Source organism: Amblyomma mixtum, chromosome 1 (assembly GCF_055824585.1).
Source record: "Amblyomma mixtum isolate Tamu chromosome 1, ASM5582458v1, whole genome shotgun sequence".
NCBI classification, from domain to species: domain Eukaryota; kingdom Metazoa; phylum Arthropoda; class Arachnida; order Ixodida; family Ixodidae; genus Amblyomma; species Amblyomma mixtum.
In genome coordinates this window covers 13,277,395-13,303,215 of record NC_143012.1, presented here as the reverse complement: position 1 = coordinate 13,303,215, position 25,821 = coordinate 13,277,395, and the positions used below count along the sequence as shown (strand labels likewise).

The 25,821-nt window shown below is 45.5% G+C and overlaps 1 protein-coding gene and 1 non-coding gene across 2 annotated transcripts in view; one reads left to right on the top strand and one right to left on the bottom strand.

Annotated features, from left to right (window-relative positions):
- Positions 1 to 1,200: 1,200 nt before the first annotated feature.
- On the top strand, positions 1,201 to 1,282 carry TRNAL-AAG (transfer RNA leucine (anticodon AAG)). The gene has a single exon. It is a non-coding gene; the product is annotated as a tRNA-Leu (tRNA).
- A 1,303-nt stretch (positions 1,283 to 2,585) lies between these two features.
- Positions 2,586 to 25,821, bottom strand: part of LOC149365506 (lysosomal alpha-glucosidase-like) — a 33,175-nt gene continuing 9,939 nt past the window's right edge. The window contains exons 3-24 of the mRNA XM_089543155.1: positions 24,067 to 24,302; positions 22,432 to 22,604; positions 20,105 to 20,288; positions 19,284 to 19,380; positions 18,439 to 18,551; positions 17,849 to 17,974; positions 17,312 to 17,434; positions 16,068 to 16,196; positions 15,854 to 15,973; positions 14,969 to 15,077; positions 13,006 to 13,150; positions 12,414 to 12,550; positions 12,320 to 12,354; positions 11,378 to 11,488; positions 10,661 to 10,794; positions 9,131 to 9,215; positions 8,974 to 9,030; positions 7,778 to 7,905; positions 7,159 to 7,244; positions 5,696 to 5,745; positions 5,447 to 5,608; positions 2,586 to 4,057 (exon numbers count right to left, since the gene is read on the bottom strand). Of these exons, the coding sequence (XP_089399281.1) occupies positions 3,980 to 4,057; positions 5,447 to 5,608; positions 5,696 to 5,745; positions 7,159 to 7,244; positions 7,778 to 7,905; positions 8,974 to 9,030; positions 9,131 to 9,215; positions 10,661 to 10,794; positions 11,378 to 11,488; positions 12,320 to 12,354; positions 12,414 to 12,550; positions 13,006 to 13,150; positions 14,969 to 15,077; positions 15,854 to 15,973; positions 16,068 to 16,196; positions 17,312 to 17,434; positions 17,849 to 17,974; positions 18,439 to 18,551; positions 19,284 to 19,380; positions 20,105 to 20,288; positions 22,432 to 22,604; positions 24,067 to 24,302 (2,618 nt within the window). The 3' untranslated portion in view covers positions 2,586 to 3,979. The remainder of the gene's footprint in view (positions 4,058 to 5,446; positions 5,609 to 5,695; positions 5,746 to 7,158; positions 7,245 to 7,777; positions 7,906 to 8,973; positions 9,031 to 9,130; positions 9,216 to 10,660; positions 10,795 to 11,377; positions 11,489 to 12,319; positions 12,355 to 12,413; positions 12,551 to 13,005; positions 13,151 to 14,968; positions 15,078 to 15,853; positions 15,974 to 16,067; positions 16,197 to 17,311; positions 17,435 to 17,848; positions 17,975 to 18,438; positions 18,552 to 19,283; positions 19,381 to 20,104; positions 20,289 to 22,431; positions 22,605 to 24,066; positions 24,303 to 25,821) is intronic.

The window sequence follows — 25,821 nt, the reverse complement described above, 5'->3', positions numbered from 1 at the left end:
AGGGCAGAACTCCCGGGAGCCGATGCGTTGTGGAAGGAATGCTTTGTATTCATTTTAGGAACATGTAGCGTGAACGTATTCGAAATCAACAAGCAGGCGTCGGTAAGCACCCGCAAAGCCAGTTAGCTGCACGTCGGCGACGGAAGCGCAGCTCAAGAAAGTCCGAAAAAAATAAGCACCGTTTTAAGGCGAAAGTCTTTAATGCCTCATCGTTGTCGACAGAAGGCTATCAGCAGAAGCTGGTCAGCAGAGGCGTCACGCTTTTGACGGGTGTCCACCGAGATATGTGAGACAGTTACTGCGTAATTTCCTTTCCTCAACTACAATTTTCATTTTTTTTTCATTAAGGCCCCTCTTTCTCTTTCTTCTTTCACTACCAATTCCTCCCTTCCTCTACAAACGGATGACGGTGTCCACTGAGGTGTGTGAGACAGTTACTGAGTGATTTTCTTTCCTCGAATACAATTTTCATTTTCTTCATTACGGCCCCTCTTTCTCTTTCTTCACTCCCTCTTCCTCCCTTCCTGTACGGTGCGGTTCGGGTGTCCACCGAGAAGACAGAGAATTACTGCGCCATTTCCTTTCCTCAAAAAGCGTTGCGTTCAAAGAGCAAGGCATCGCGCCGAACGGGTGGTGGCGTTCCGTGGACTCCCTGGCAGCGCTACAACACGCTGTCGCGTTCCACCCACAAAGGCGAAGCTTAAGCATCATTAACCAGTAATTAGCCATTAATTAGTAATTTGTCATTACTTAGTAATTAGTGCTTAATTATGTGCGACGTCATCCTGTGGTGACGTCACCATTGCCACAGAAGCAAAGTGATTCTGAAAACGCTTTCGCCTCTACGCACTTTAGCCAAACTGCCCCCTGATTTTTTTTTTTTTAGAATTTCACTAAGCGTCTCTTGTTGTAATGCAAGACATTAAAAACAAAAAATTTGCATATTCCGCGCCTGTAGATAGCATTTTCCCGGATGACTAATGCTAACGTTTGAGAAATACTTCGCCGCACGAACCCAGTGATAAAAAAAAAAATGATACGGTATCGAAGCAGAGACCTTTCAAGTGCATTAGAGTGAGAGGCGCTTGCGCCTGAAAGCACAGGCACAAGTTCAGGCCACTGCCCGATAAAGCAATTGAATCGAAGCCAACCGCTGCTGCACATCACTGACGTAACGCGGCATTCAGCGCCGCAATCGTCGGTAGCGTGGCCGAGCGGTCTAAGGCGCTGGTTTAAGGCACCAGTCTCTTCGGGGGCGTGGGTTCGAATCCCACCGCTGCCAAAGTTTTTTTGCTTTTTTTTTTCTGAGAGCAGCGCATCGAGTATATTGGCGCATGTTTTTTTTTTTCACCTTCATGCATTAACTGAAGTATCCACTGTTCTCTTCGGCGCAACTAAATTACCTTTGCACTTTAATTTCTTTCTCATCCTCTAACTGAAGACACAAAACTACGCAGGAAACAGGACACAGAAAAGAAGCAGACAGGACGAGCGTAGACTAACAACTGATTTATTGGTCGAAAACAACCTTCCTTCAAGAGCAACGCATGCGCAACCAAACTTAACGCCAAAAGCAAAAGTACACAATCTTATCAACCTAAAAAGTCAAGTTCCTTCTTATACAAGTGAATTGATGCCTCGCTAACACATTTTTCCGCACCGTATCTAGCGAGGCATCAATTCACTTGTATAAGAAGGAACTTGACTTTTTAGGTTGATAAGATTGTGTACTTTTGCTTTTGGCGTTAAGTTTGGTTGCGCATGCGTTGCTCTTGAAGGAAGGTTGTTTTCGACCAATAAATCAGTTGTTAGTCTACACTCGTCCTGTCTGCTTCTTTTCTGTGTCCTGTTTCCTGCGTAGTTTTGTGTCTTCAGTATGTCTTACCGACTAGCCTCTCATCACACACTTCTAGAACTCATCCTCTAAGCTTTTAAAAAGAAAAAAAACCCATGGCTGGCCTAGACGAGGCCCGTCCAGCGCCGTGATGAAGCACACGGGATGGTGTCCACCAAAATAGCGTCGTGTGTGTGGCGATGGGCGAATAAAACGTCGACGTCTTCGATGTAGTTCTGATGCTCCAAACTGATGGTTTCCTGACGAAAGTGCTGGCTTCCAGTTAAACACACAAGCTACTGGGAATGACGTGAATTCACCAGCATCAAATGGAAGACAGTCGAAGTCAAAGGTGAGCAGTGAAATAAAAAAAAAAGCGGGAATTCTGTTCTGAAACTATTTGTTCATTGTAACTGTCCCGTCACTGCCGTAGTCAACTTCTCAGCCTTCGGCATACCACTGGTAGTGATGAGCACGGCGAAGCTGCCAGGGGCGTGGCCGAGGATATCTTAACACGAGGTATGGTGATCACATTTTAAGCGCAATATGCACAAAAATGCATCAGCACAAAACAAATATGCAAATATGCATAAAATATATATGCATATATATAAATGCATGCATATATATAAATGCATGCATATATGCAAATATGCAAAAAACGCAATATGCACAAAAATGGAAAAGAAGATCAAGGTGCACGGCTAATGCAAAGCAGGAAACAAAACAAAATAGAGCATAGGTGCAGAAATGATTCACAAGAATTCCTTTATTCTTTCTTTTCGTAATAGCAATGTGCCAAAAAAAGTGACTGAATATCCTCTCAGGGAAACGTAAGCTTCCAAGGTAACTGGCATATAGAAAGATCGAGAATACAAGTTTCATTTCATATTGCTTTGTCATGGAAGGGGAAAAAGTTTTTTTACTGAAGTCATAAATAATCAAACGCGGATATAAAACAAACACACACAGAGAATAGAAGCAATGGCACTGACTTGTTTTGACTGCCAGTATACTATAACTCTGGCAATTACAAAGAACGCTCAGAAACGGTCTGTAAGAAAGCTCAAGCTAAAAAGCACAGCCTACATTGTTTAACAAAACGTAAGCGGTTACTCAACAGCCATTCACGCAATAAATTAATAAATGGGAAATTATACGACATAACATTTTCGGCAAGAGTCTGCTCAACTGATCTGGGCAAACAGAAACCCTAGTTTAGCGATGCGTATGCTGTAAGATTGCTTTCAAAATGAAGTACAGTTCTAGGAATGCGAACAAACAGTATCATATAAGCTCGGCGCAGTAGTGCCGCTTTCGTCGATGCAGAAACTGAAAATGAAAATGGCCTCAATGTTCAGCATGCATGCATTATAATGTGTTCATGCATACACACATTTTCTCGTTACGAACCATTCATAATACAATTGCAAGCACCCGTACACAGTATGAAGTTAACATTATTGGTGGACAGTACAACGTGATCAGAATGGTTCCTTGTAAACATCCCTATTTTCTAGATGCTCTGGTCTACCTACAGGTTTAATGATGTGCATCTCAATGCATTATGCAGCGACCTAGGCTACGAGAAAGGAGATTTAATTAGTCACGATTACAAATGGTCATACGCTCAGCTTCAAAACAAAGAAACAAACTAAAAAGAAATGCATTTACGCACTGCCTCTGCTCATAACAATTTCATCTCACCGATATGCCACACAGTTAACAAAGGTTTTAACACAATCACATTCAACACCGTGACCAGCACACTACCACGCTTGAACCTTTCTGAAATAGCCTCACAGCCATTCGAGTCAGTCAAACTTGTCACGCAAATCAAAGATTTTGTATGTCGACATATCGCGATATGCAGGAGGAGCGCAAACGGAAGCACTCGCACGGCAAGCGAACTCACTCAAAACACAATTCCACTCAAAGTTCACATTTCGTCGTCTCACAAGCACGTAGACAATACTTTGTTCTCTCCTGCTTCACTTGTGCTTCACTGCACTCGCGACGGGAGAGCAGATACTTCTCCACTTCCGTAGTGCAGTGCACATACACAAGGCAAGGCAGGAGGAACGACCAGTTCGAACCGGGGAGCACTCTGTATCACTGACGTAACACAAACGAGCTCCGCCGCCGTTAGTAGATTTGCAGGACGGCCTCCGTAGCCATGCTGCTGAGCGAACGCAACTGTAGGTTGACTGTGACTGCCAGACTCTGTAAAATAAAACCGTCGTCAGTCGCAAGAGTTGTGTAACTTGCCCTGCTGAACTACGCAGCAGCGTCAGCTTATCAGCGAACAAGAAGCAGCGTTAAAACATTCCCATGCTCTAACTCTGTCTTGTGCGGATAAGTGTCGGATAAGTGTCGAAGAAAGATCAGCGCTCGTTAGCGTGACACCACCGGCTACATTATTTGAAATCGTGTGAATTTTGGGGAGCTTTGGTGTTTTAACCCTAGCTAGGAAATGGCTGCAATCAGCGTTGCTAAGACCGCAGACAAACTGAAAGAACGGTGCGAGCCGAGTCTGCAGATATATCGAACCTAGATATATCTAATTATGGCTTATATCGAACAGCCAGAACATTCCCTTGAAAATCCTATGCAAAATTATAACCTTATTGTTCGCATTTACCGAACTCGCGTCTGTCGAACTCACGTTTATCGAACTTGTGTTTATCGAACTCGCGTTTATCGAATTCGCCTTTATCGAGCACTCGTTTATCGAGCTCGCGCCGTGCCACTGCAAGTAGTGCTTCTTTTTAAGGCGCTCTCCAGTCGCTTTTCGCGCGAAGGGGGGTCGGCTGTGCAGCCTCGGGAACCGGCTAGCAGTGCCAGTGGCGTGAAACCGCATGCGAAGATGAACGTGGCGTATGCTTGACGGTGGCCTTCGCTTTCTGGTGTTCCTTTTCCACGCCGCATCGCAATCTTGCGGTGAAGCCCACTACACTACCCAAACCCTAGCGGCGGCCTGCGCTTGGCGTGCTTCGCTTGCTCTGCTGCCAAAGGCGCTGCGGGAAACAGCTGTAAATTAACTTTAATGAGATTGTTCTATACATGCTATATGCAGTGTACTGGTAACGTGATTAGACATCTTTTAACAAACAGTGACTAGTTTCAAAGCCCTGTTCGGTGCGGCTTCGATGCTAGAGAGGTTAGGCCTAGCAACTCTTAGCGAACAGATAGGCTTATCCGTAACCTAGAAGCAGAGACGGGCTGCCCACTGGCATGCTGGCAGCGCACCAGTGGGCAGCACGTCTCTGCTTCTAGATTATGGATAAGCTTATCTATTGTCAGCTTTATATATCGAATTACTAATATATCGAACTCTTTCGCGATCCCTTTCGGGTTCGACATATCCGGGTTCGACACGGCGCCCATGGAATCCGAAGACTCAGACCAAGATCGCCTACGCCCATTCGGTACAAGTACGCTAGTAATGTACACCTCCTGCACGCAAATGTGCATATTTTGATCAGAATCGAGCAGTGTGTAATTTCTGTTTCATTTTGGCGCGAAGTCTCTTCAGTGCAGCGCTGTGCTACACTCCTTCGTGTGCACAGATTAAAGTGACAAGCGTCGGTTTTTAATGCAAGGCTTGCTTACCTTTCTCGTGGAGTTATGCACCACAGCGTTCTGAGCAAGGTTGCTTTTGTTCATCGTCACCCTGGACGGGGGAACGTCGACGTCAAAGAACACGATGTTCCTGACCGTCGCGTTCTGCCGAGTTCCGTTGCCGAAATGGCTAATAGACACACGTAGGAGGTTCTGAAAGCAGAAATATCCGGATTCGTTTGCAAGCAAAGCACGAAAAGAAACCATTAACAATCGCATAAAAAATGCAGTACATATTACCTGGGCAAGAATGAAAGTGAAGAGGTCGTATTGATTTGATTCGATGGTTCCTGCGTGGAGAAAGAAATGAAAAACGCAGAAAAGTACATACATTTTCATTTTGAAACATAAATTGAGCGCCGCATGAGCGCACGATCAGGAAGACGAAGTCTTTGCTGTGGGTATTTCTGTATTTATCCGCATATAAGTCCACTTGTTTTCTTCTCTTTAGCTGGTTTTCTAAACTCCGGTGTCTACCGGTACGTGACTCACGTTCAGTGTGAGGCCCAGACTAGGCTGCAGATTCTCAAAAGGAAGGGAAAACGACGTAATTGCGGAAAGTCCTGCGGTCAGGATACATTCTAGCCTTCACAAACTACGGCACTACCGCACTGGAAGCATTTCTGGATAGGGCCAAACAAAAAGGCCAATGTGAAGATAAGCACGGAGCTCCGCGTCGGCCGTGAGCTCTAAAGGCATTTTCGTAGAAAAAAAGATTTTCAGAGTCGCTCAGCAGTGCGATGAGTTTTACCACTCGAATGTGGCCAACTATTCTCGGCAGCATTAAAAGGGGCAACTGAAGAGGTTTAAAATTCGATGAGTTTAAGCGATCCGAATGTGTGAAACTTTCAGGTAAAGCATGTGAAATCTTCTTGCGCTTTCATTTGACATCTCGACGTAATCGCGACTAAAGCGGCGTCGCGTTCAGGGTTTTTTGCAGAGCACAGTGATAGCCAGAGGCTGCAATGTGACGTCACGCACGGCGGCGCTAAGTTTTCAGCGAAGAAACGGTTGTTCAAGGAAGAAAACGAATGCTGTCGAAGGTGAAGCTCACATAGCATTGTTTGGCGGCATCGGATGACGCACGACAGCATGTAGACGAAGGCAACGGTCATCTGAAATTTTGGCAACGATCACGTCACCACGAGTTTCCTCACACACCTCGAACGCAGTGAGGAGAAGCCTGAACGTCATCGCGTTTTTAATCGGTGCTTACGTCACTATTTTAAATGTTAGAGAAAAACTACTTTGCATGCTTTACCTAGAAGCCTCACAGATTCGAATTCTTGAACGTCGAATTCTCAAAAAAAACATTTCATCTTCTCTTTAACTGCGCCGTTACCCTACCCGCGGAGGCGTCAAAAAATTCAGCAACAGCACGCGATTTCGGAGCCACCTAAATGCGCGTCAGATACTGGGGAAAGCAGCGGCAGCGGCTCTCCGGTGTTGTTTCTCACTACGCCGCCTCAACTCCAGTGTGTGGCCCACTTAGCCGATCGTCATAATTGCACATTGGCGGTTCGGAGATTACATCAGTCGCCAATATGACATTCCAACTTTTTATGATATTCCGGTTACCGAAGTTAGGGGGTCGACCTATGCGATGCATCATCGACCATTATGTGAGGAAATACGGAGGTGCGATTATCATTTCATCGGTTATCACTGTCTGCCTATTTACAGTGGGCCAGTAGATCTCCTACCTTGCGACACACCGTCATCAACGAACAGTTCTCCATTTGCAAACCCATCTTTGGGGTAAACGTAGAGGTCGTATGGCACGTTAGTCCTAAAGAGAAAAAAAAAAGAAAGAAAAAGAAACTCGTAATATCGTCAGAGGCGCACGCAGTGTCACGTTTTGAGTAAAAATCTACACATCACATAAAGAAAACTTTTTTTGCTTTTTAAGCGAGCAAGCTTTATCTTAAGCGATTGCTTTACAACAGCTTCAGCTATTGTGGCAACAGAAACACCAGGTGCGCAAAGGTGCACTCGTCTCACATTATTCTATTGCGCCACAGTGAAGACGTTATCAGTTTCTGCGTATGGTCCCAGTGATACAATTAATGCAACTTTAGAAAAAAATGCATACCAGAGGCATAGATGATAAAAGGACCACTCTTGTGAAATTTTGTCGTGCCGGAAAATCGCGCACGAAAATGAAGTGCGGTAGCGCGAAGTAGCAGGCATCTTCAAAGCAACTACGTTCACAGAGTTTTACCTCTACTAATGGTAAAAATGGTAAAATGGTAATGGTACTAAATGGTAAAGGAAAAAAAATAAGCGATGTCGAATCAGCGCAGCGAGCGCTCAAATACTTGCCTGTTCATGGCACTCTTCAGTGTAGGCTGCACCGGAATGACTTGTCCTCCTCTGACGTGGATGAGCAGGGTGGAGTTCTCTGTTACACTGCGACTCATCTTCTCCGTGGATCCATCTTTTCGTGCTCCCTGCAGTGGGCGTAGACAGGCTGATGATGATGATGATGATGAAAGGAGATAAAGTGCTTCGAAGTAGAAGGCACTGAGTGTGAGGTAAACTTTAAGGGATAAGACCATGCGGAAAACGAATGATTCAAGACTGTCAGATGCTGGCGCGCACTTTGCAGCTATCAGTTTATTTTCTTGCTGTGCCCGTTTCACTTCCGCTAACGATGAGCGTCGAATCACTGCCCCAGTGATGTATACTTTTTTTTATTTCCATTCCAACCCACCACTACGACACCGCGACCTACGGGGACCAGATGTTTGCTTCTATATTGAGGTGCGATGATGTGTCCGTCGACATGAATTCAAAGGCAATAAAACTTGCTAACGTTTTCGGAGTCATGTATACACTGCCATGGGAAACTCAAAGGTGCAGTGAAGAGGAATCTGAACTCGTCTTTTTGCCGCGGGAACTCGATCTACACGTTCCGAGCTTCTTAGAAACTTCGACTTATTGCCCTGTGTGGCCAATTTCCCTAATTAAATCGAATTAACGTCGGGCTCCCGCCTTTATTTTTTGAGTTCTCCCCGTATGATGTATGATGGGCGGAGTCGACCAACGCGTGGAGTGCCTTTCAGCCAGCTCCGTGGAGGCTTTGCTTTCGCTTTTTTAGGTTTCCTTGAATAAATAGTTTCATTCGCAGATAATATAGCTGCAAAATAAGCCCGCAGAAATAAAAATACGCGCGGACTATTTGCTACCACGGATTACTACGTATTACTCCGCCGATGGCAGAGCGGCAAGCCGCCACGGGACTGGGTGAAAGGCACTCCACGCGTTGGTTGACTCAGGCCACCGTACACGGAAAATTCAAAAAGAAAAAAAGGCGGAAGCCGGACGTTAATTCGATTTAATTAGGGAAATCGGCCACACAGGGCAATAAATCGAAGTTTCTAAGAATGCTCGGAACGTGTAGATTGAGTTCCCGCGGCAAAAAAACGAGTTCAGATTCCTCTTCACTGCACCTTTAACTTAAGGCAGAAGTGAAGCAGTAAGGCAGAAGAAAGCGCTTCGATCTTTCCATTACTCACCGACATAAAGTCAAACCAAACATCAGGTGGTAAGTAGTACTCGTGACTGGTTGATTCCTGTAAGAGCGCAAAAACAAGGACCAGTTTTTTGCATTGCCAAACACATAAAAGGCTGCGAGGATGATCCCAGGATTCAGTTTGAAGAAGAAGGCCCAACCTCGTCCAGTATTGGAGAAAACAGGATCGATGAACCCCACATGAACTGCTTGTCAAGGTTGTAGGTAGTTTTGTCCAGCGGAAACCTTGGGGAAAGTAAAGACAACAAAGATACATAAAGTGAGTTTTGCGCATGTGCAATGTTCTACGTCCTAGATACGAACCGCACCACTGTGATCATCTGCGAACCTCTATGCCATATCTCACCAAATTCGACGCATAGCTGCGCTTACCAAATCATGGCTTACCAACTAGCCCCAACAACAAGTTTTGCGTAACTAGCGCTTCGACCTTATAAAAATGGTCTAGCGTAGCAGGGGGTGGCAGAAAGTTAGGTGGGGGGATGATATTAGACACCTTTAGCATACTGTATTACCGTTACCGTTACCGCAGTACCGGGAGCCCGCCCACCGGCGGTGAGTACGCGCCGATTGGTTCCGACGCTGCGGGTGCGAGCACAGCTGCCGGGTATGTGGCGCCATCTGGCGCCGTCAAGGTGATTTGCGCATCGTCAAGGCAATTTGCGCATGCGCATTGGCTGCGAGCAGGCTCCCGGTACTCCGGAACCGGCGACGGTAACACGGTACACGGTATGCTAAAGGTGTCTATTAAGAAGTTTGCGGGGATACGGTGGCCGCAACTGGCAAAGAACAGGGTTAATCGGAGAGACATGGGAGAGGTCTTTTCCATGCAGTGGGCGTAGTCAGGCTGATGATGATGATGATGAGTGCTTCAGTAGGACTTGATATCCGCGCCACTTTCCAGCAGCGCCTACTGTCCCCGCAGACTAGGAGGTGACCGCTTTCATCTAGAGGCATGTCATTTCACTCGTTTCAACGCATGGCGCTCCAGTTTGGCGTAAACGGCGGAAGGCGCCATAAGGACACCGAGCCAAGCAGCCGCGAGTGTTATACACTCTGAACAGAAAGAAGTGAAAAGGGGAGTAAACTGTCCTCTACCGCACAAACTTTTATAAAAATCAGTGCCTAGAATGCAGCTTACTCCCCTTTTCACTCTCAAAAGGCGTGTTTAGAGTGTATTATATAGTAGCACTTTTGTACCCGACGGTAAGCCTTTTAACCTTGAGACCAGCGCTCACAAGAAGTGAATGACTGAACGCGAATTACCAACTACACTGTAAGAGAAGAAAGCGAGAACAGAATCATTTCATACACGGCATCGCTAGGAGATTCTGCGCAATTGAACGTGATGCATCCATATGACGCGGGTGCAACATACAGGTCGTCTCATCGGGCTGCTAGTGTCATTTAAAATACATATTTCTTGAATTAAAAGGATGTCGTCTGGTTAAGGCCCAATATCACCATCTTAACTATTACAGTCGTTACGAAAAAGAGCACGGGGCAAGGACTCCGCCTGGTAATGTTCGCTTGTACGTATGAATGCGTGTCCTGGTTTCGGTTCAGCACGTATAGAGGGCCAGAATTTCTTTACCTGCAGCCCCGACGAGAACAGAACTTTTGCTAATCGGGAATCTAATAAGGATATTTCAAATGCGTTCAGAACTCACTCGAAGAACAGAGGCCTCACTACAGTGCCGCCGCTCATGCTGACCCTGAAGAAGAGCGTGTAGAGGACGGGCAGAAGCTGGTATCTCGTCAGGATCGCAGTGAGGGCGGTGGACGCCATTGGTAGCGTACCTGCCTGCGCCAGTCGCACATGACAAGAGACATTCGACGCTGAAAGGCTTTAGTGATATCCGCCATAAGAGACTATAGAGAACTAAATGTATGTCTGGAACATCTAACGTAGATACGGCCGACAGAGCGCACAGTTTCGTTGAAGGAAAATGGAGGCCATTGCTTGCTCATTTAAAGTATATTGAAGCATGTTGAGTGCGGACAGAGCAAACAAAAGAAAAAATAGAGGGATTACACGCGTCATTCCCAATGCTTAAATTTTAGCAGTGTTATGTACTGCGTAGAATCTCTCAACAACGATATAAACCGCGAGCCCATGGAGTGCAATAAATTCCATATAGACAGCGTGGCGAATTTCACTGAATACGAGAATGGGGATTTTTGGCACTGTATGCTGTAGAGAATTAATGTGTTTTTAACCCAGTAATGTGGCACATATGTCAAGGGATATATTCTTTGCAATTTTATTATTTTCATGATCGTAATCGTATCGTGATCCATGTACACACTGACGCTGTTTTGATTAATAATCAGTAACATGATTTTTCTTGAGTTACATTTTCATGAGAATAGCCCATTCAACTCACGGTTCCTCGCCTCATCCTGAAGTCAAGAGCCAAGGGAAAGAAGGCTCCCAGTTCGATCCATCGCTGACACAGCAGTGAGGAGTTGGATCCTGAACAGAGGGGGGCTCCGACCTGAAGGAAGGATCGGGAAAAAGTAGAAGAAACAACTCGCCATGCTCTTCAAACAACGGCCCGCCCAGACCTGCCAAAGGCAATAAGGGAGACAGACTGAATCATGCAAGAGTGCCTCAGAACCTGCTATCCCGACAGGTGAGCCTGCCTTTTCTAAAACGACCAGTTCCTGTTTGGCAGGTCCCTTTTATGCCGCTAAGTGTCAGGATACTATTAACGCTTACTTTGTTGAAGATGTCGCAACGAAATAAAAATAAAAAAACACTGAGGCCTTTCCATTACCCCTGTATAAAGAGAGAGAAAATCACTAATTTTTAGCGCAGCATTCAGCGATGAAAATGTCGGTGTCTTCTAGAAGCCACTGACTTGTTCGCTCGCTTGCTTGTCGAAGTATTAACGCCGATAACGTGAGCGAACGCGTTTGGGTCTCTGCGGAAAATGCAATGACTAGATTTCAATTTTCCGCATTTCTTTACTTTACCAGGGAGCTTTGTTTTGCACCTGTGTTACGGCACCAAATGTGTTCAAGCTAAAGATATTTGCGCTTGCGCACACGGCACGCTGGTAGCTGGTAGTGGTGCAGAAGAAAACTCAAACTCAGCTCAAGCTTGCTAGTGCTACGAAGGGCAGTAGAATTGCATATAACATCAAAAGGAAGAGCGGGACGGCACACTGTTGCTAACAGGACCCGCTGGCAGCTATTGAGGCGACCGAAAAGACAATTACTCGGGACCGGATCAGTCGAATTAACGGCGTCGTGTTGATGCATAAAGGTATTTCTGAGGGTAAAATATAACGCACGAGCTATAAAAGAACGCAATCTGAACTTACGTAGGGAATCCCAAACATGTTGAACTCGAGCACAGCTGCAAAGAGGAAGTAATCGATGAGTAAAGCATTGACACAAATGAGAGCGGTTACTGACCCACAATGGCTTTTCGTAATCCCGACCACTCGCCGATGTCTGGCAGTTCGATGAGATGCCCGGCGTAGTGACCGGTAGAAGGGTACGTAGACTCGGAAACCACAAGGCTTCTTTCGCCTATGATGTCGTCGAGAGCCCTGCAAGTGCGGAAGGCGAAGAAAAACGGCTTGAGTTTTTGTTCATGTTTAAAGTTTAATATCAATGATATCTAATATTCTAGTTGATACCAAAGTTAGGAAACTATCTGGGGGGCCTCCTAGTACAAATTTAGTGGTTGTAATATAATATATGCAACAAGCAGAGCTGCAATTAGTGCAATACTACAAAAAGCACAACACATCAATAAGATATGAGAGAGCCAATAAAGAGAGACATACAGTAATCCAAATACTTAAAAGCGGTGGAACTAAACAGCTGACATAAACAATACATATTTCTAAACTGACACTATATGGAAACTAAAGAATGGTACTGAGCCGGAGTTCCCGGGTTCCCGGAGTTCCCGCAGTACTGGAAGCACCAGTTTAGATTGGATTCCTCATATTAGTTCGAGGCTGTTCATAGCTTTGGATTAACAACAGCAGCGTGTTACCATTGGGTAGCCATGCTGTGACTCCAACCGTAGATGTTGTGGACATCGTAGTGCCTGTAACGCTGCCGCTCTCCGAAGGCCGCGTTCATGCAGAGGGTACCATTGTGAAGCTGCGTCGCGTTGCCTTCATCGTTCCTGTATGTGACTTGATTGGTTGAACAAAGCGCACCAGATTAGCATCATCGTCGAGGAAACGCATACACTCTATATGTCAGCACCTCCCCCACCCCCCTCCCTTATAATTGATGCAACGCAGCGGTCTCCATTTTGTGAGATTCGCCGTAGAACAAACATTTTGCACAAGACTTGTGTCTTAGTATCATGATGCACCACAGCACCTAGTACAGAACTCTCGTCACCACAACTTTTCAGGCGAAAGCCTTTAATGACTCATACTCGCGTCCATGACTCTGTCCGGCCGTCCATTACATCTGAAGTGAACGCCATAACTAGTCATTACTAGTCACAAATCATGACTAACTAGTCATTAACAAGAAAAAAAATCCTAAAATCTTGTGCACGGCGAGGATTGAACCACCATCCTACCATTCCATAGCCGAGCATGCTAACCACTAAAACAAACATGTTACGCCGACTACCTGCCAACGTATATGCAGTTCTCCTTGTCTAGCGTAAGGACGCTGGAGAGCACTGCAGGAAAGGCTTTCGCCTCATTGCACTTTAGCTCACCAAAGTGCCCCCTCGAAATTTTTTGGGGGGTACATGTCTTATAATGAAGTACAGTCTAAGGCTTGCGGTCCACTTCTTTGAGGAAACACTTCAGCGCCCGAACCTTGTGGATGCTCACCTAGATATAAGTACAGGGCCATGTTTTACTAAAAAGAATAAACAACAGCCACATCTTTATAACTGTGCGCTGCATGCATTACCACGTTGGTCCACATCCTATACGTGTCTTTAGGACAGGTTATGCACGCTATGAAGGTGACCTTGGAAGAAGGAGAAGAAACAGTAGACGAAGTGGAAGAAAAGCCGAAAAGATCGATCACTTTTTGTTGCCCCAATCCGCTTCTCCTCTGTACAGAGGCGCCTGAGGCGAAAACTGTTTCAACAGCTCTGTCTGGGTTTCTACGGTTATTCTCTCCCATGGAGCTTCTGCGCTTGCGCACAGCAAGATCAATGTGCACTCCGCCATTCGAAACTTCAGTTTAGAAACGGAACAGCTGCCGTCCTGAAATTCTTCTGAATTCCTATTTATTTCTGCTCTTGCACAAACCACACCCGTAACTGAAACAAATACTATACAGTGTACATAAAATCCTCATCCCATACCCCGCCGCCCATCTCGCAGAAACCGATTCGTCCTTGATTTCAACGCGCCAGTGTTCACTCACACCTTTCTATGGAAAACGCTTTTGGACGCCTGTCAGTCGCCGCCTGTGTCTTGGCCAATCATCCGCAGTGGATACGCGCCATTTGTCCTCTGAAGACAACAGCAACAACGAAAGAACCCACGGGATTCTGTGAGTGATCGCTGAGGATGCATATGTACAGCAGTCGCATCCAGCATTTCGCATGGTTATCCTCAATGTTTTTTTTTTTTTATGCGAAAGCATATATGGCTCTGTCATGTCAGTAAAAAGTTTCCGCAAATTTGTCCGCACGATTATGTCGTTCTCTCAAGATAAATATTTGAAAGTGTGATTGCGATAGATAATGTGTAATAAAATGTTACCGTGGGAAAAATTTTGTTGACGAGGTGTAATTAGTTAATTAATTAAACGCGAAAAAATGCACTTAGACGTCAACATAGCCACGGACGTCGATATAGCACATGAACGTCAGAACAGCCCTGGATGTCGATAGAGTATGTGAACGTTTTGCTTTCGCATTGCTCCAATGCGGGTCGTCGTAGTGATCTCAAATTTCTTTTTTTTTACAGCTCCATGTTCCCATATGCGTACTCTCCCTTGCACAGAATGCAGGGCATATCCCTCCTCACCTGGCACATACGGTGGGTCTGCCCATCGTCCTGGCGGACACACCTGGCACGAGACGTCGTTCTGCCCGCAGGCCGCAGAGTTGCTGAACTCAGCGGGCTCGTTCATCCTCTTTGGAGAGATGTACAGGGCAGACAAGAGACAAATAGAAATTCATGATTAACAGTGAGAGCAAATAGGTCGCCGCTATACGCTTCCAGTGCTATATGCTTACCTGAAAAAAATACACCATCATGCGGTTCATGCTGTTCTCCGAATTTCAACAAAATTCAGCTCATGGAAGCTAAGTTATGTGCTAGTGTTTTGTGAATGCTCACTCGAATAGAACCATGGACGCATACTCTGCTCTGAACATCGGAATAAATCTATCGGTATTTATGCTGTTACGTGCCATAGAATCATGACAGAGCTATCTGGAAATAGTGAGTAACTAAGTAAGCTTTTGAGCTTTAGGTGAATCGAAAAGTGGTTACAAATCAACTGCGCTGCTTCTGCTACTGCTCAGACCCGATGGCGGCCGTGGTATACGCTACGATGTCAGAAGCAGGACACATAGAATTGCTTGCCCAAGTTTTAAACTCAGCATCGCGATAATCGCGAAGACATTCGTAGACGCAAAGTTTCCCGGTCAGACTTTACGCGCAGGGCGTCGTTGCATATGAGCGCTAGTTTTATGAAAAATCAGCGGGTGAGGAGCTCCCTGCAGACTTGTGAACACTGGTTGAATCTTTAACAACCACTCAATAGGTCGGTCGCAGTGCTAGGTGAGATCATTAAGCATAGCTCCAAGCGGAAAACTGCAGTCTCGGTAGTCTTAACGGTTTCACGATGCCAAAGACTCAGTCCGTAGGCACCATCAATGCTGTACAGCGGTGTGCAGAACGTACCAGAAACATCGCGTTGAAATCCACGGTGTTGTCCTCGTAGTCCGTAATGAGGGTCTTCCACCACTGCCTGGTGGAGTTCTTCAGAAAGTCGGGGAAAGCTGAAAGTCCCGACGGCAGCCCCTGGAATAGGAATACCAGCCGTTACGTAAGCATGCGTTTATTAGGTAGGATAAAGATAAAGCGAACATGATCGTTCAGTTCTGCAGGCACTCACCTTAGCAAGTAGCACGGCGTTAGGGTCAGCCACATTAGAGCCTGAGCCTTTCTTGACGAACACGTCTTCTTCGAGCCCGAATAAATACGGAGAGTCCTTGGTAATGTTGTCGGCAATGATGGCGGGATTCTGAGTGTGGAAGAAAGAGTTGTAAAATAAGTGGTCATCCTTCGCTTCTGGTTACGGTTTAGTACACGTTTTTTTCACCTGGAAATGATTCTAAAGAAACCATGTGAGCCGAACCTGGAAGTCGACTCAAGTGTCCTACATTACCATCATGAAGATCGTTTTTTCTTAAGTCTTCTGCTTATCTTATCAGTGACATAAGTGCAATCGCATGCCTTCTGCTGCACACCTGGTTAACTAGTTCGTGCATCTATACAAATGTTCCGACACTACGGGATCTTTATCGGAGGCATTTAATTTATGCAAAAATAAATGAAAATTTTTCCTGTGTCAGTTTTTTTTTTTAGTTCCCATTTTATTTCATTTCCAGTAACTTGTTTCCCTCTTCTGCTATAATTATAAATTATTTTTCCCCAGAAATACTGCACAAAAACAGAGAACGTTATAGGATACATTTTAGTGGTAACGATAAATGATTGTGACAAAAAAGCATTATTTACATTCGGAGATACCGATATCGGGCCGCACTAGGCCTCGGGTGCGGCCTGATATCGGTGACCAGAACCGACAACTCACTCCCTCAACAGGAATTGGCCACCCTGGTGTAATACTTGGCCGCAACCCTCTATGAACAAACCAATTAACCCTCGGACCTCAGTCCCGAGCGGCTGCGGGGCAACTGACCAAGGTGGTGGTCAGACCTGTGACGCAGCGGAGGGTGCTAAGAATCTCTGGTTCCAGGCAGGCTGCCATTGCAAGCTGGACCTGGCAACGTTTAAGGCTAGAACCTTATCCAGTGAGGCTATCTTAGCATTGCTATGGGTCAGAAACATGGAGGCTAATGAAGAGGGTTAAGCTTAAGTTAAGGACAACACAGCGAGCTATGGAAAGAAAAATGATACATTCATAAAACCTGTTCTATCCAGCACCTTTTATACTCGAGCTGTTCATAGCCTAATAACATGTTAAAGAAATCTCATACTGGTGAACAGCGCAAAAAGGCGGTACAACGACAAGACAAGCGCTGACTATCAAGCGCCTTATTGCGCTGTTCACCAGTATGAATGCATACCAACTCGCCTAGATCTGAGCTTTACTAAAGAAATCTCGTTACATACTGTGACCAGTCCCACTTCGACTCCCAAGGTTGCCAGTTGTCGGGCGTACGACTGAAGACCGCCAAAAGCGGAATTCAGAGTGAAGGCTCTTGAGTCTTGGAAAACGTCCAGCCAGATAACATCCTTGAAAAAAACAAAACAAAAAAAGACCGTTTTTAATCTGACTTCTATCTTCTCCTGAGCAGTATCCGACAACAAGGTTCAAATAAAACGTCGTTTCATGCGCACACATTTACATAAGAGCCCCGCTCACACATCTTGTTCTAGACTTTATGGTATGGATTGCTCTGGGTCCTGAATTAGTGACAAGCATTTATACCATTAAACTATTGGATTTTTTTTCTCGCAAAATCAACGATCTAAGGGTAATAGCTGACACTGTAACAGAAATTGTGGATCTCGGCTGAAATGTCAGACGTGACGTATGGGGCGTAGTATGAAACATGTAGCAACTATTAAAATTCAAAATTCATTTTAAAGTCACTTTAACTCGCTCAGTGACTCTGAGTCTGCAGGTGAGCATGCAGTGAAACGTACCTTGGGCACACCTGTCTGGTCCAAAGACGCGACTGCGCTTTTGACATCTGTGATGGACGTATAGTTGCCCATCCACGTTTGGTACCCCAACGCCCATACTGGAGGCATGAAGGGAAGCCCGACAAGCTGGAAGGCAACGGTTTTGAACACGTATGAGGTCGCACATCAGGACAGGGAAGCGTCATTGGAACTTCCTCAGAAGCAGGAGCCTCTATATCCACGCGCGATATATTAACCCAAAACGCAATGTTAACGTTTACACGGAGAAGTTATGATTATGAATTTTTATAGCACAGAGGCATCTGCGGCCAGAAATTTTACATCCACAATTCATGGAGTGTTTTAACACTTTCAAATCTGCATTAACTTTTCGACTGCACTACCCTTTCGACCAATCCGTTTTTTCTTTCATTTTATTTGGTGACTCCAATGAATATATCGCTACTAAATCCAAGAAAGAAAGCACTTGAGAACTGGATATGCCCTCGTCTTGACTTATAAACCACGACCGCTGTCTTCACGCTCAACGTTCATACAGTAGTACCATCAAAAGAAGACAGTAACTATGAGTTTTTGGCATTTTTTTTTACCTTTTGGTAGAGCTGGACTACGTGCGTGGGTGTCGAGCCAACAAAGAAGTAAAGGTCGAGGATACCTCCCGTGGTAGAAATGGCGATGTTTCCACCCGAAGTCACCGTGTAGTCTGTTCGAGGCATAAGAACTACGTCAGGCATAAATCTTTGACGACATAAAGGGCATAAACAATGAAATAATTAAGACAAGAAAGCCTTGTTTAAGCTTATCGTAAACCTAAAGCTGAAGATTTACAAGCTGCTAGGTTTTTTCGTCCTCCACTTAAGAAAAGAACTGACAACCATAATTGTACCACCAAATCCCCTTTCCCCTCGTTCACTTAATGGTAGGCCCACCTAGACTACGCGACCATGCTGTGGAGCGCGTCTGGACGTGAATGAACAACGTCAACCCATTGTGGAGCACGTCTCGACCAGGTCTGAACAAGATCTTCGCATTGGGAAGCATGTCTTGACCGGGTCCGAACAAGGTCACCATACATAGCAGCACGTCTGGACCAGGAATGGATAACATCTACACATTGTGCAGCACGTCAGGACCGGGTCTGGACAACATTACCTCACTGTGGAGCAAGTGTTGACCATGGCCTGACGGCGTAAGCACATTGAACCAGGCCTGGACCTAAAAGGGCATCCGCTCTCCAGCAGACATATCTTTTAGAGGTCACGCCTACCGGGACAACATTGTTCATGAGCAGCAAGTGAGCTTAGGAGTTTCTGGTTACGACCTACTACGACGCCAACCCTGACGGTGAAACGACCGCTTATCGCGGAGAAAATCTCTCATACAACTATCACCGGAATAAATAGTTAAAGCAAGGTTCATAAGGTTTTTTACTCACCCATCGCATTGCTGTTAAGAATGAGAACACCCCAAGCGGTTCCGTCTCCTTTAGGGTTCATGAAGAAAGGGTGAACACCAGCGAAATTCTCCCATATCTGAAAGCAGATAGTCAGAGAGTCTCATAAGTGCCTATTTTAATCAGAGTCCTAGTATCGATGAGTATGATTAACTTAGGTACGACTTTGACACGATGATTAATTGTACCCATGACTGCAGTCATAATACATGGTCCCAGTTTTTTGTACCTATGAATACCATTAAAATAGACACTACGACTATGGTACGATGACTGATTGTATCCATGACAGCAGTCATAATACATGGTCCCAGTTTTTGTACCTATGTTTACGATTAAAATAAGTACTACAACTATGGTACGATTAGTGATTGTATCCATGACACCAGCCATAATACATGGTCCCAGTTTTTGTACCTATGACTAGTACCATTAAAATAGACACTACGACTATGGTACGATGGCTGATTGTTCCCATGACCAAAGTCATAATGCATGGTCCCAGTTTTTGCACCTATGACTACGATTGAAATAAGTACAACTATGGTACGATGAGTGATTGTATCCATGACACCAGTCATAATACATGGTCCCAGTTTTTGTACCTATGACTGCCATTAAGATAGGTACTACAACTACGGTACGATGACTGACTGTACCCATGACCCCAGCCATAATACATGGTCCCAGTTTCTGTACCTATGAGCAAGAGAAAGAAAATCTTGCACACGAACACTTCCTGTTACGTGAGGAATCACGCGCATCCTTCTCGCTGTACTTTCTGAACAGTCCGGAAAGTGTACCGTGTTTGAAGAGGCCGCCGCCGCGCTGTTATTGGCGGGGCGCCTGGAGAACATGGTGCCGCTGCCCGGCGCGAGGCTGATGTTCCCGTGGCCGTTCTCGCCGAAGCCGTACAGCTGGTCGCCGCTGTACGGCAGCACCACTTGCAGGAACTGCTCGGTCATCACCAGGTGCCACGAGTCCATCCTGGAAAGGAAAGTACACACTGACGCTCAGGGTGAATCAGGCGTGCAGCCTTTGTCAAAAATACAGAAACCATGTAGACATCCATTTAAGTCCGAACTTTCGGAGAAGTGAGGAAAAGAGTTCCTCTTACCGTAAAGAGATTTCGAACGCTGAAGATGCATAACTAGCCACACAGCATGCCCCAGAAGCAAACCCTTTTGGCTGTAGGTTTTAAGGCGGAATATCCTTTAATGCCTCATACTGTCGTTAGCAGACGAGTCGGCAGCCGTGTCGACAGACGCGTCGGCAGCCGTCTCGGCAGATTTGTCCACCTTTCGGTGTCACTGCTTAAAAAGAAACTGCGCCGAGGGTGGGTATCGAACCAGGGCCTTTGGCACTTGAAGCGGAGACGCTACCACTCCGCCACGAAGGCTCAAGGTTCGAGCATGAATAAAGGCGCATGTAGTGAATGCATGGGTTTCATGAATAAAATAAAAGGAATAAAGTCAAGAAAAGGAAAAATAAAAATAAGAAAATAAACGTAAATAAACCAAAATAAAATAGGATATGAAAATAAAAATAAGAAAAATAAGAAAAAGAGCAAAAATAAAAAAGAAACAAAATATGAAAAATAAAAAGTAAATAAAAACAAACAGTGCGCCAGGTAACGCTTTCGCCTTGCAGCCCTTTAGAGGGCCAAAGTGCCCCCTGAATTTTTTCATATGGCATTGGGGTTTTACCATTACAAAAATTTCTTTAGATAGTCTACAGCATAGTCATTTGTCAATAGAAAGCTAATAGGCAATCCATAGACGAATCTTGTAGTCTAGTTATAGACAATGCACATCTAGGCACTCAATAAACAATCTTTAAATTTATGGCCGTTCACTTTCAGTAGGCTTGTCTATGGACGGCGTAGAATATGAGTAGAGAAAAGGAAATATCCGCAGGAAGTCAATAGAGCTTACATTTGGTGCAGGGCCCAATTTAAGAGGAAGCTTAGTACCGAGTAAAAGATAAGAAAAAAACCCTTTTTCTACATTTAGACAGGCGTGGCGGAAACAGTTTTGTAGCGTCAGAATCATGAATGAAACGTGCTTGACAGCGCTATCGCTCAACTACGTCGAGAGGCTACTGCATGGTCACGGGGGCGTGCAATTTTTATCAAAAGTACACATCCACTAATAGGGACGTTACATCTATCAGAGGTCAGCAGAACGGCGTCAGTTCTGCTGCCGTTGCATGGATGTTAGCAAGCGCAATGTAAATAGGCTAACTACATAAAGTGTTCTAATGCTCTATATTTTTCAAGTTTTACCTTACTCCTAGGCTTCTTTAATTACTATTTTCATATGGTGCTCTGTATGTCATTTTACTGTGATGGTGACCTCTAGTAAGCCACAGTCTAAATCAGCAATTAGTCCTTAATTCTGTGGCTCAATCTTTTGTATCGCTTTCAATTCTTCTGTGCAAATGTACCTTACTTTTGCTCATTCTTGCACCACTTACTGATGTTCATTGGTGATTGGCAATATATTTCAATTTTCTCTGTATTTTCCCGCTGACAAGCGTTTAGGTCTCGCTCAGTGTATCACTGAGCTAGTTTCCTTCACCACAATGCTTGTTGTATCAATATTTGCATCTACATACTGCTGCTTAGTATCTGCTACAATGCTTGGTTTGGTTTTATGGGGTTTAACGTCCAAAGCGACTAAGGCCATGAGAGACGCCGTAGTGGACGGCTCCGAAAATTTTGACCACCTGGGGTTCTTTAACGTGCACTGACATCGCACAGTGCACGGGCCTCTAAATTTCTCCTCCAAAGAAATTCAACCGCCGCGGCCGGGATCGAACCCGCGTCTTTCGGGTCAGCAGCCGAGCGCCATAACCACTGAGCCACCGCGGCGGCTTGCTACAATGCGTAATGCGTTTACGGAGCAGCTGCGCAGGGCCTCCGCCTCTGGCGCTCCGTCAAAGGTTGAGGCTTCACACATACCTCGCGGTTTTCAGCTTTGCTACTGAAGTAGCGCTTTCGCTCCAATATACTCCTCCTTGCGGGATTTTCCGAAACGCGTCGGAGAAACGCCACTGATGAACCGCGGTAGGCGTACAGGGGAAAAGGCATTCAGAGCGAGCGAGCGAAACAGAGCGCGGCGCGACCCACATGACGACGTAGTTGTCGGCGCGCAGCACCCGCAGCTTGGCGCGACCCCTCCTCGTCTCGTTGGCCTCGATCAGGTAGCGCAGCTGGGCCTTGTCCACGGACGGTGGGTGACGGAGCAGCGTCGAGTTCTCCAGCACGGGAACCTCGTAGCGCTGCCGGTCTTCGTCGTGGATCTGCGCCAGCCACGATGGACACGACATCTTAAATGGCAACTCAGGGGGTTTTTCGAAGATTTTGAGTTGATAATCACATCGAATTCTTTACAGTCCCCTCTCTCCGGTGCAAACAAAAAAAAACGTTTTCAGAACACCGAGCAGAACTATTTAAAAAGACAAAAACTAGGAAACTCTAAAACTGGTTTCATCCAAACTATGGTGTCGCGACTTATCAACCTAAAAACCATTTTTCAAAACATCGAGTAGAACTATTTTAAAACGGCATAAACTAGGAAGCTCTACTTGAAACTGGTCTCCAACTAAAACTGAAGCAACCTATGACGCCATGGATACTGTCCCAAGGCTTGTATTGTGCGCGTTAATTGGCTAAACTGGCGACGGTAGACGACAGCTTGGGTCATTATTTCCCTGCACTGACCAAAGTCAAGGGCGAAGTTTTATCTTTCAGCAAATGCAGAGCGAATATCAACGAGCGTGCCAACCTGCGACGTCACACACGCAAGGTGCCGTAGAAATAGCCTCGATTGAAGACACGAAATTGAAAGTTTTAAAATTCATTTGCGCTGCATCAAGACGTCGCACGGCTGCGAAATTTGGCACAAATGACCAGGAAACTGCGGTGAACTTACCCTGAAAGTTTCAGTCAAATCTATTGGGGCACAAAAAACGCCGGAGTTGCCCTCAAAACACAGACAAAAAGCGCCTAAACAGGGCCTATACTAAATTCGGTTAGCTCATTCTGTTTAGCGCTGTTCTCGGTTTACAGAACTGGACCTGGGAGAAATTTCATTCAGTAGCGAATTATCATTGCTTGATTTATGATTAATTTCGTTCGAGAGTAACATTGAGGTAGACCTGACAATCTATTCTTGACGTTTTTAATACCTTTGATTTGTACTAACGATTTATTTCGTTTGCAATACCCACTGTTCACTTCGTGCTGATGTGTACGCACGCACGTACGCGTTGTGGAAATTACTTTACTAACTGATTAAAACACTGCCATTACTTCTAAATGTATCAGTGCTAGCCCTGCCACCTTCTGCACGGAGGCTAGGACCCATCAGACCGTCGCAGAAGCACTTTTAACTTATCCATCTTTACACTTCGTTGCATGAAAAATAATTAATTACTTTTGAGGCTGCAAAGAATGTGCGTTCCTAGATAGAAAGAGAAATCTATTACTGGTCACCTTCTCTACTCTTGTCTGATAACATATTTTATGTCAATAAAGAGAAACGGAGGGAATAAGGCCTGAGGGATAGTGGAATGGGATAGAAGAGAAGGGTGTCGTAGAAATTAGTTAAGGAGTTTGGGAAATCCTCTGGGACAATGTAGTCGCGAATAGCGGAGGTCAGGGCTAACTGGAGGTCATTAAGAAGGTTCATTGTCAGGCAGTTATCTTATTAGGGTTTTTAAAAAAATATAGAAATGGGTGCCACTCCGATGACATACGAACCCTGAGCCTGAGCGTGTCCTCGGTGAGGAATACCGCTTGCACGCGGACGTTGTTGATGACGTCATCGGCGAAGGGCCCCTGCGAGGTCATGTCGTAGGTGAGGCTGTAGTTGACCTCCCGGTCGCCGTACGTGGTGTGCCGGTAGCGGTAGCCGAACGCGTCGTCCCTCATGAAGCAGCGCGCGCTGCCCGCTTTCTCCGTGTCTGTTACGACCTTGCAGCCGTGCTTCTCGCAGTCTGACCCAGTTTCACCAAGAACAGAAGAAACAAAGAGGCGACAGATGCGCTGAGGATCCACTGCTTACTACCATGTATCTGCGACAACATCGTTAAAACTCCGCGTACAGTTCCGGTCAGGATGACGTGCAACGCTGTGGCAGGCACCTTCTCCTGGATTGCGTTTGATAGAAAATGAATGTGCTGTGCTGCACAGTACCAGGCACGCAGGCACGCTGCTTGGTAGATATATACACAGTACTTTGCTGCAGCGCCCAACTCACATTGCTTCATGACATCAGCTTGTACCACCTGATGCGTGTTGTAAGTCGTACTGAGTGCGATAGTACATTGTAATCAGCATTTGTTCTCTCAGTCACTTCTGAAAAGAAAAGAAAGCATATGCCTAGACAGTGCATAACCTGGGATGGGGTAGCAGGAGGAGCCAGTCGAGGCGTTTGTCGTCACTTCCGGTTTGGTGACGTCACATGGTGTGTGACATCACAGGACATGACATGCTTGTAATGATTACGTGTCATGCTCAGTCACACACCTCATTATATACACACCGACCATGTGTGATCATATGATCTGACACTTTGCAACGATCCAGATGTGACACCGAACGCCTCCAAACGAGCCGGCGAGCTCCTTATGCTAATTAGTACAAACCGTGCAGACATAGCTTGCTCCGGTTCATACAGTAACACCTTTGTAGAAATGAGGAGCAAAATGAATGGTCTCGGGGGTCCCTCAACAATATAGGTGCTTTGTCTGTATCAACTTCTGCTCATGGGTGCCAAATCAAGAAGTTCTTCACGCTCCATTATATGACTACGTGTAATTTTTGTTTAAATATGCATTCTGCCGCGCGTATTTATAATACATGTACGCGACAAAAACACAGGAACACCTCATTCATTTATGTGTTGGTTAATGCGACAACATTCGAAGCTGCTGGTGTCTTTGCCGGAAGTTACTGGTAGGACTTGTGAGACCCAGGCTGTTCTTCCGGAGCTTCACAGACAAACCTGGTCTGGTGACGTCACTTCTCTCTATCCAATGGGCATTATCCACTCTGGTGACATCACTGATGACGCTACTGAATGCCAGCCAATCAGGATTTTTCTGGCTACGTCGGAAATTTGCTGCTGGCTTTTTGCTTCGGTGAGGCTTCTATGCTATCGACTCATAGATTTCACTTATTCTTTTTGAAGCCATATAAACTCATAGCATGCAGCTTGGAGAAGGGATAAAAGAGGAAAACTGTTACACCTGAGGCTAAAAAAAAATTACCTCCAGTCAGGAGAAGGCTAAAGTTATTCAATATGCTTGAATTTACGCTGATAAACGGTAATTCCTGCTCAGGTCTGAACAGCATGTGGAAAATGAGGCTATTGCACTGTTATATTCACGAAGAGTGTTGAATGAATTTTGCCTCTTTTTTATCAAGCAGTAAAATTGGCAGACGTTCCAATCAAATGAAGGTTTTGAAAGTCCTCTTCTACGTAGGTTCCCTAAACATTGCCAACTCGCGCCA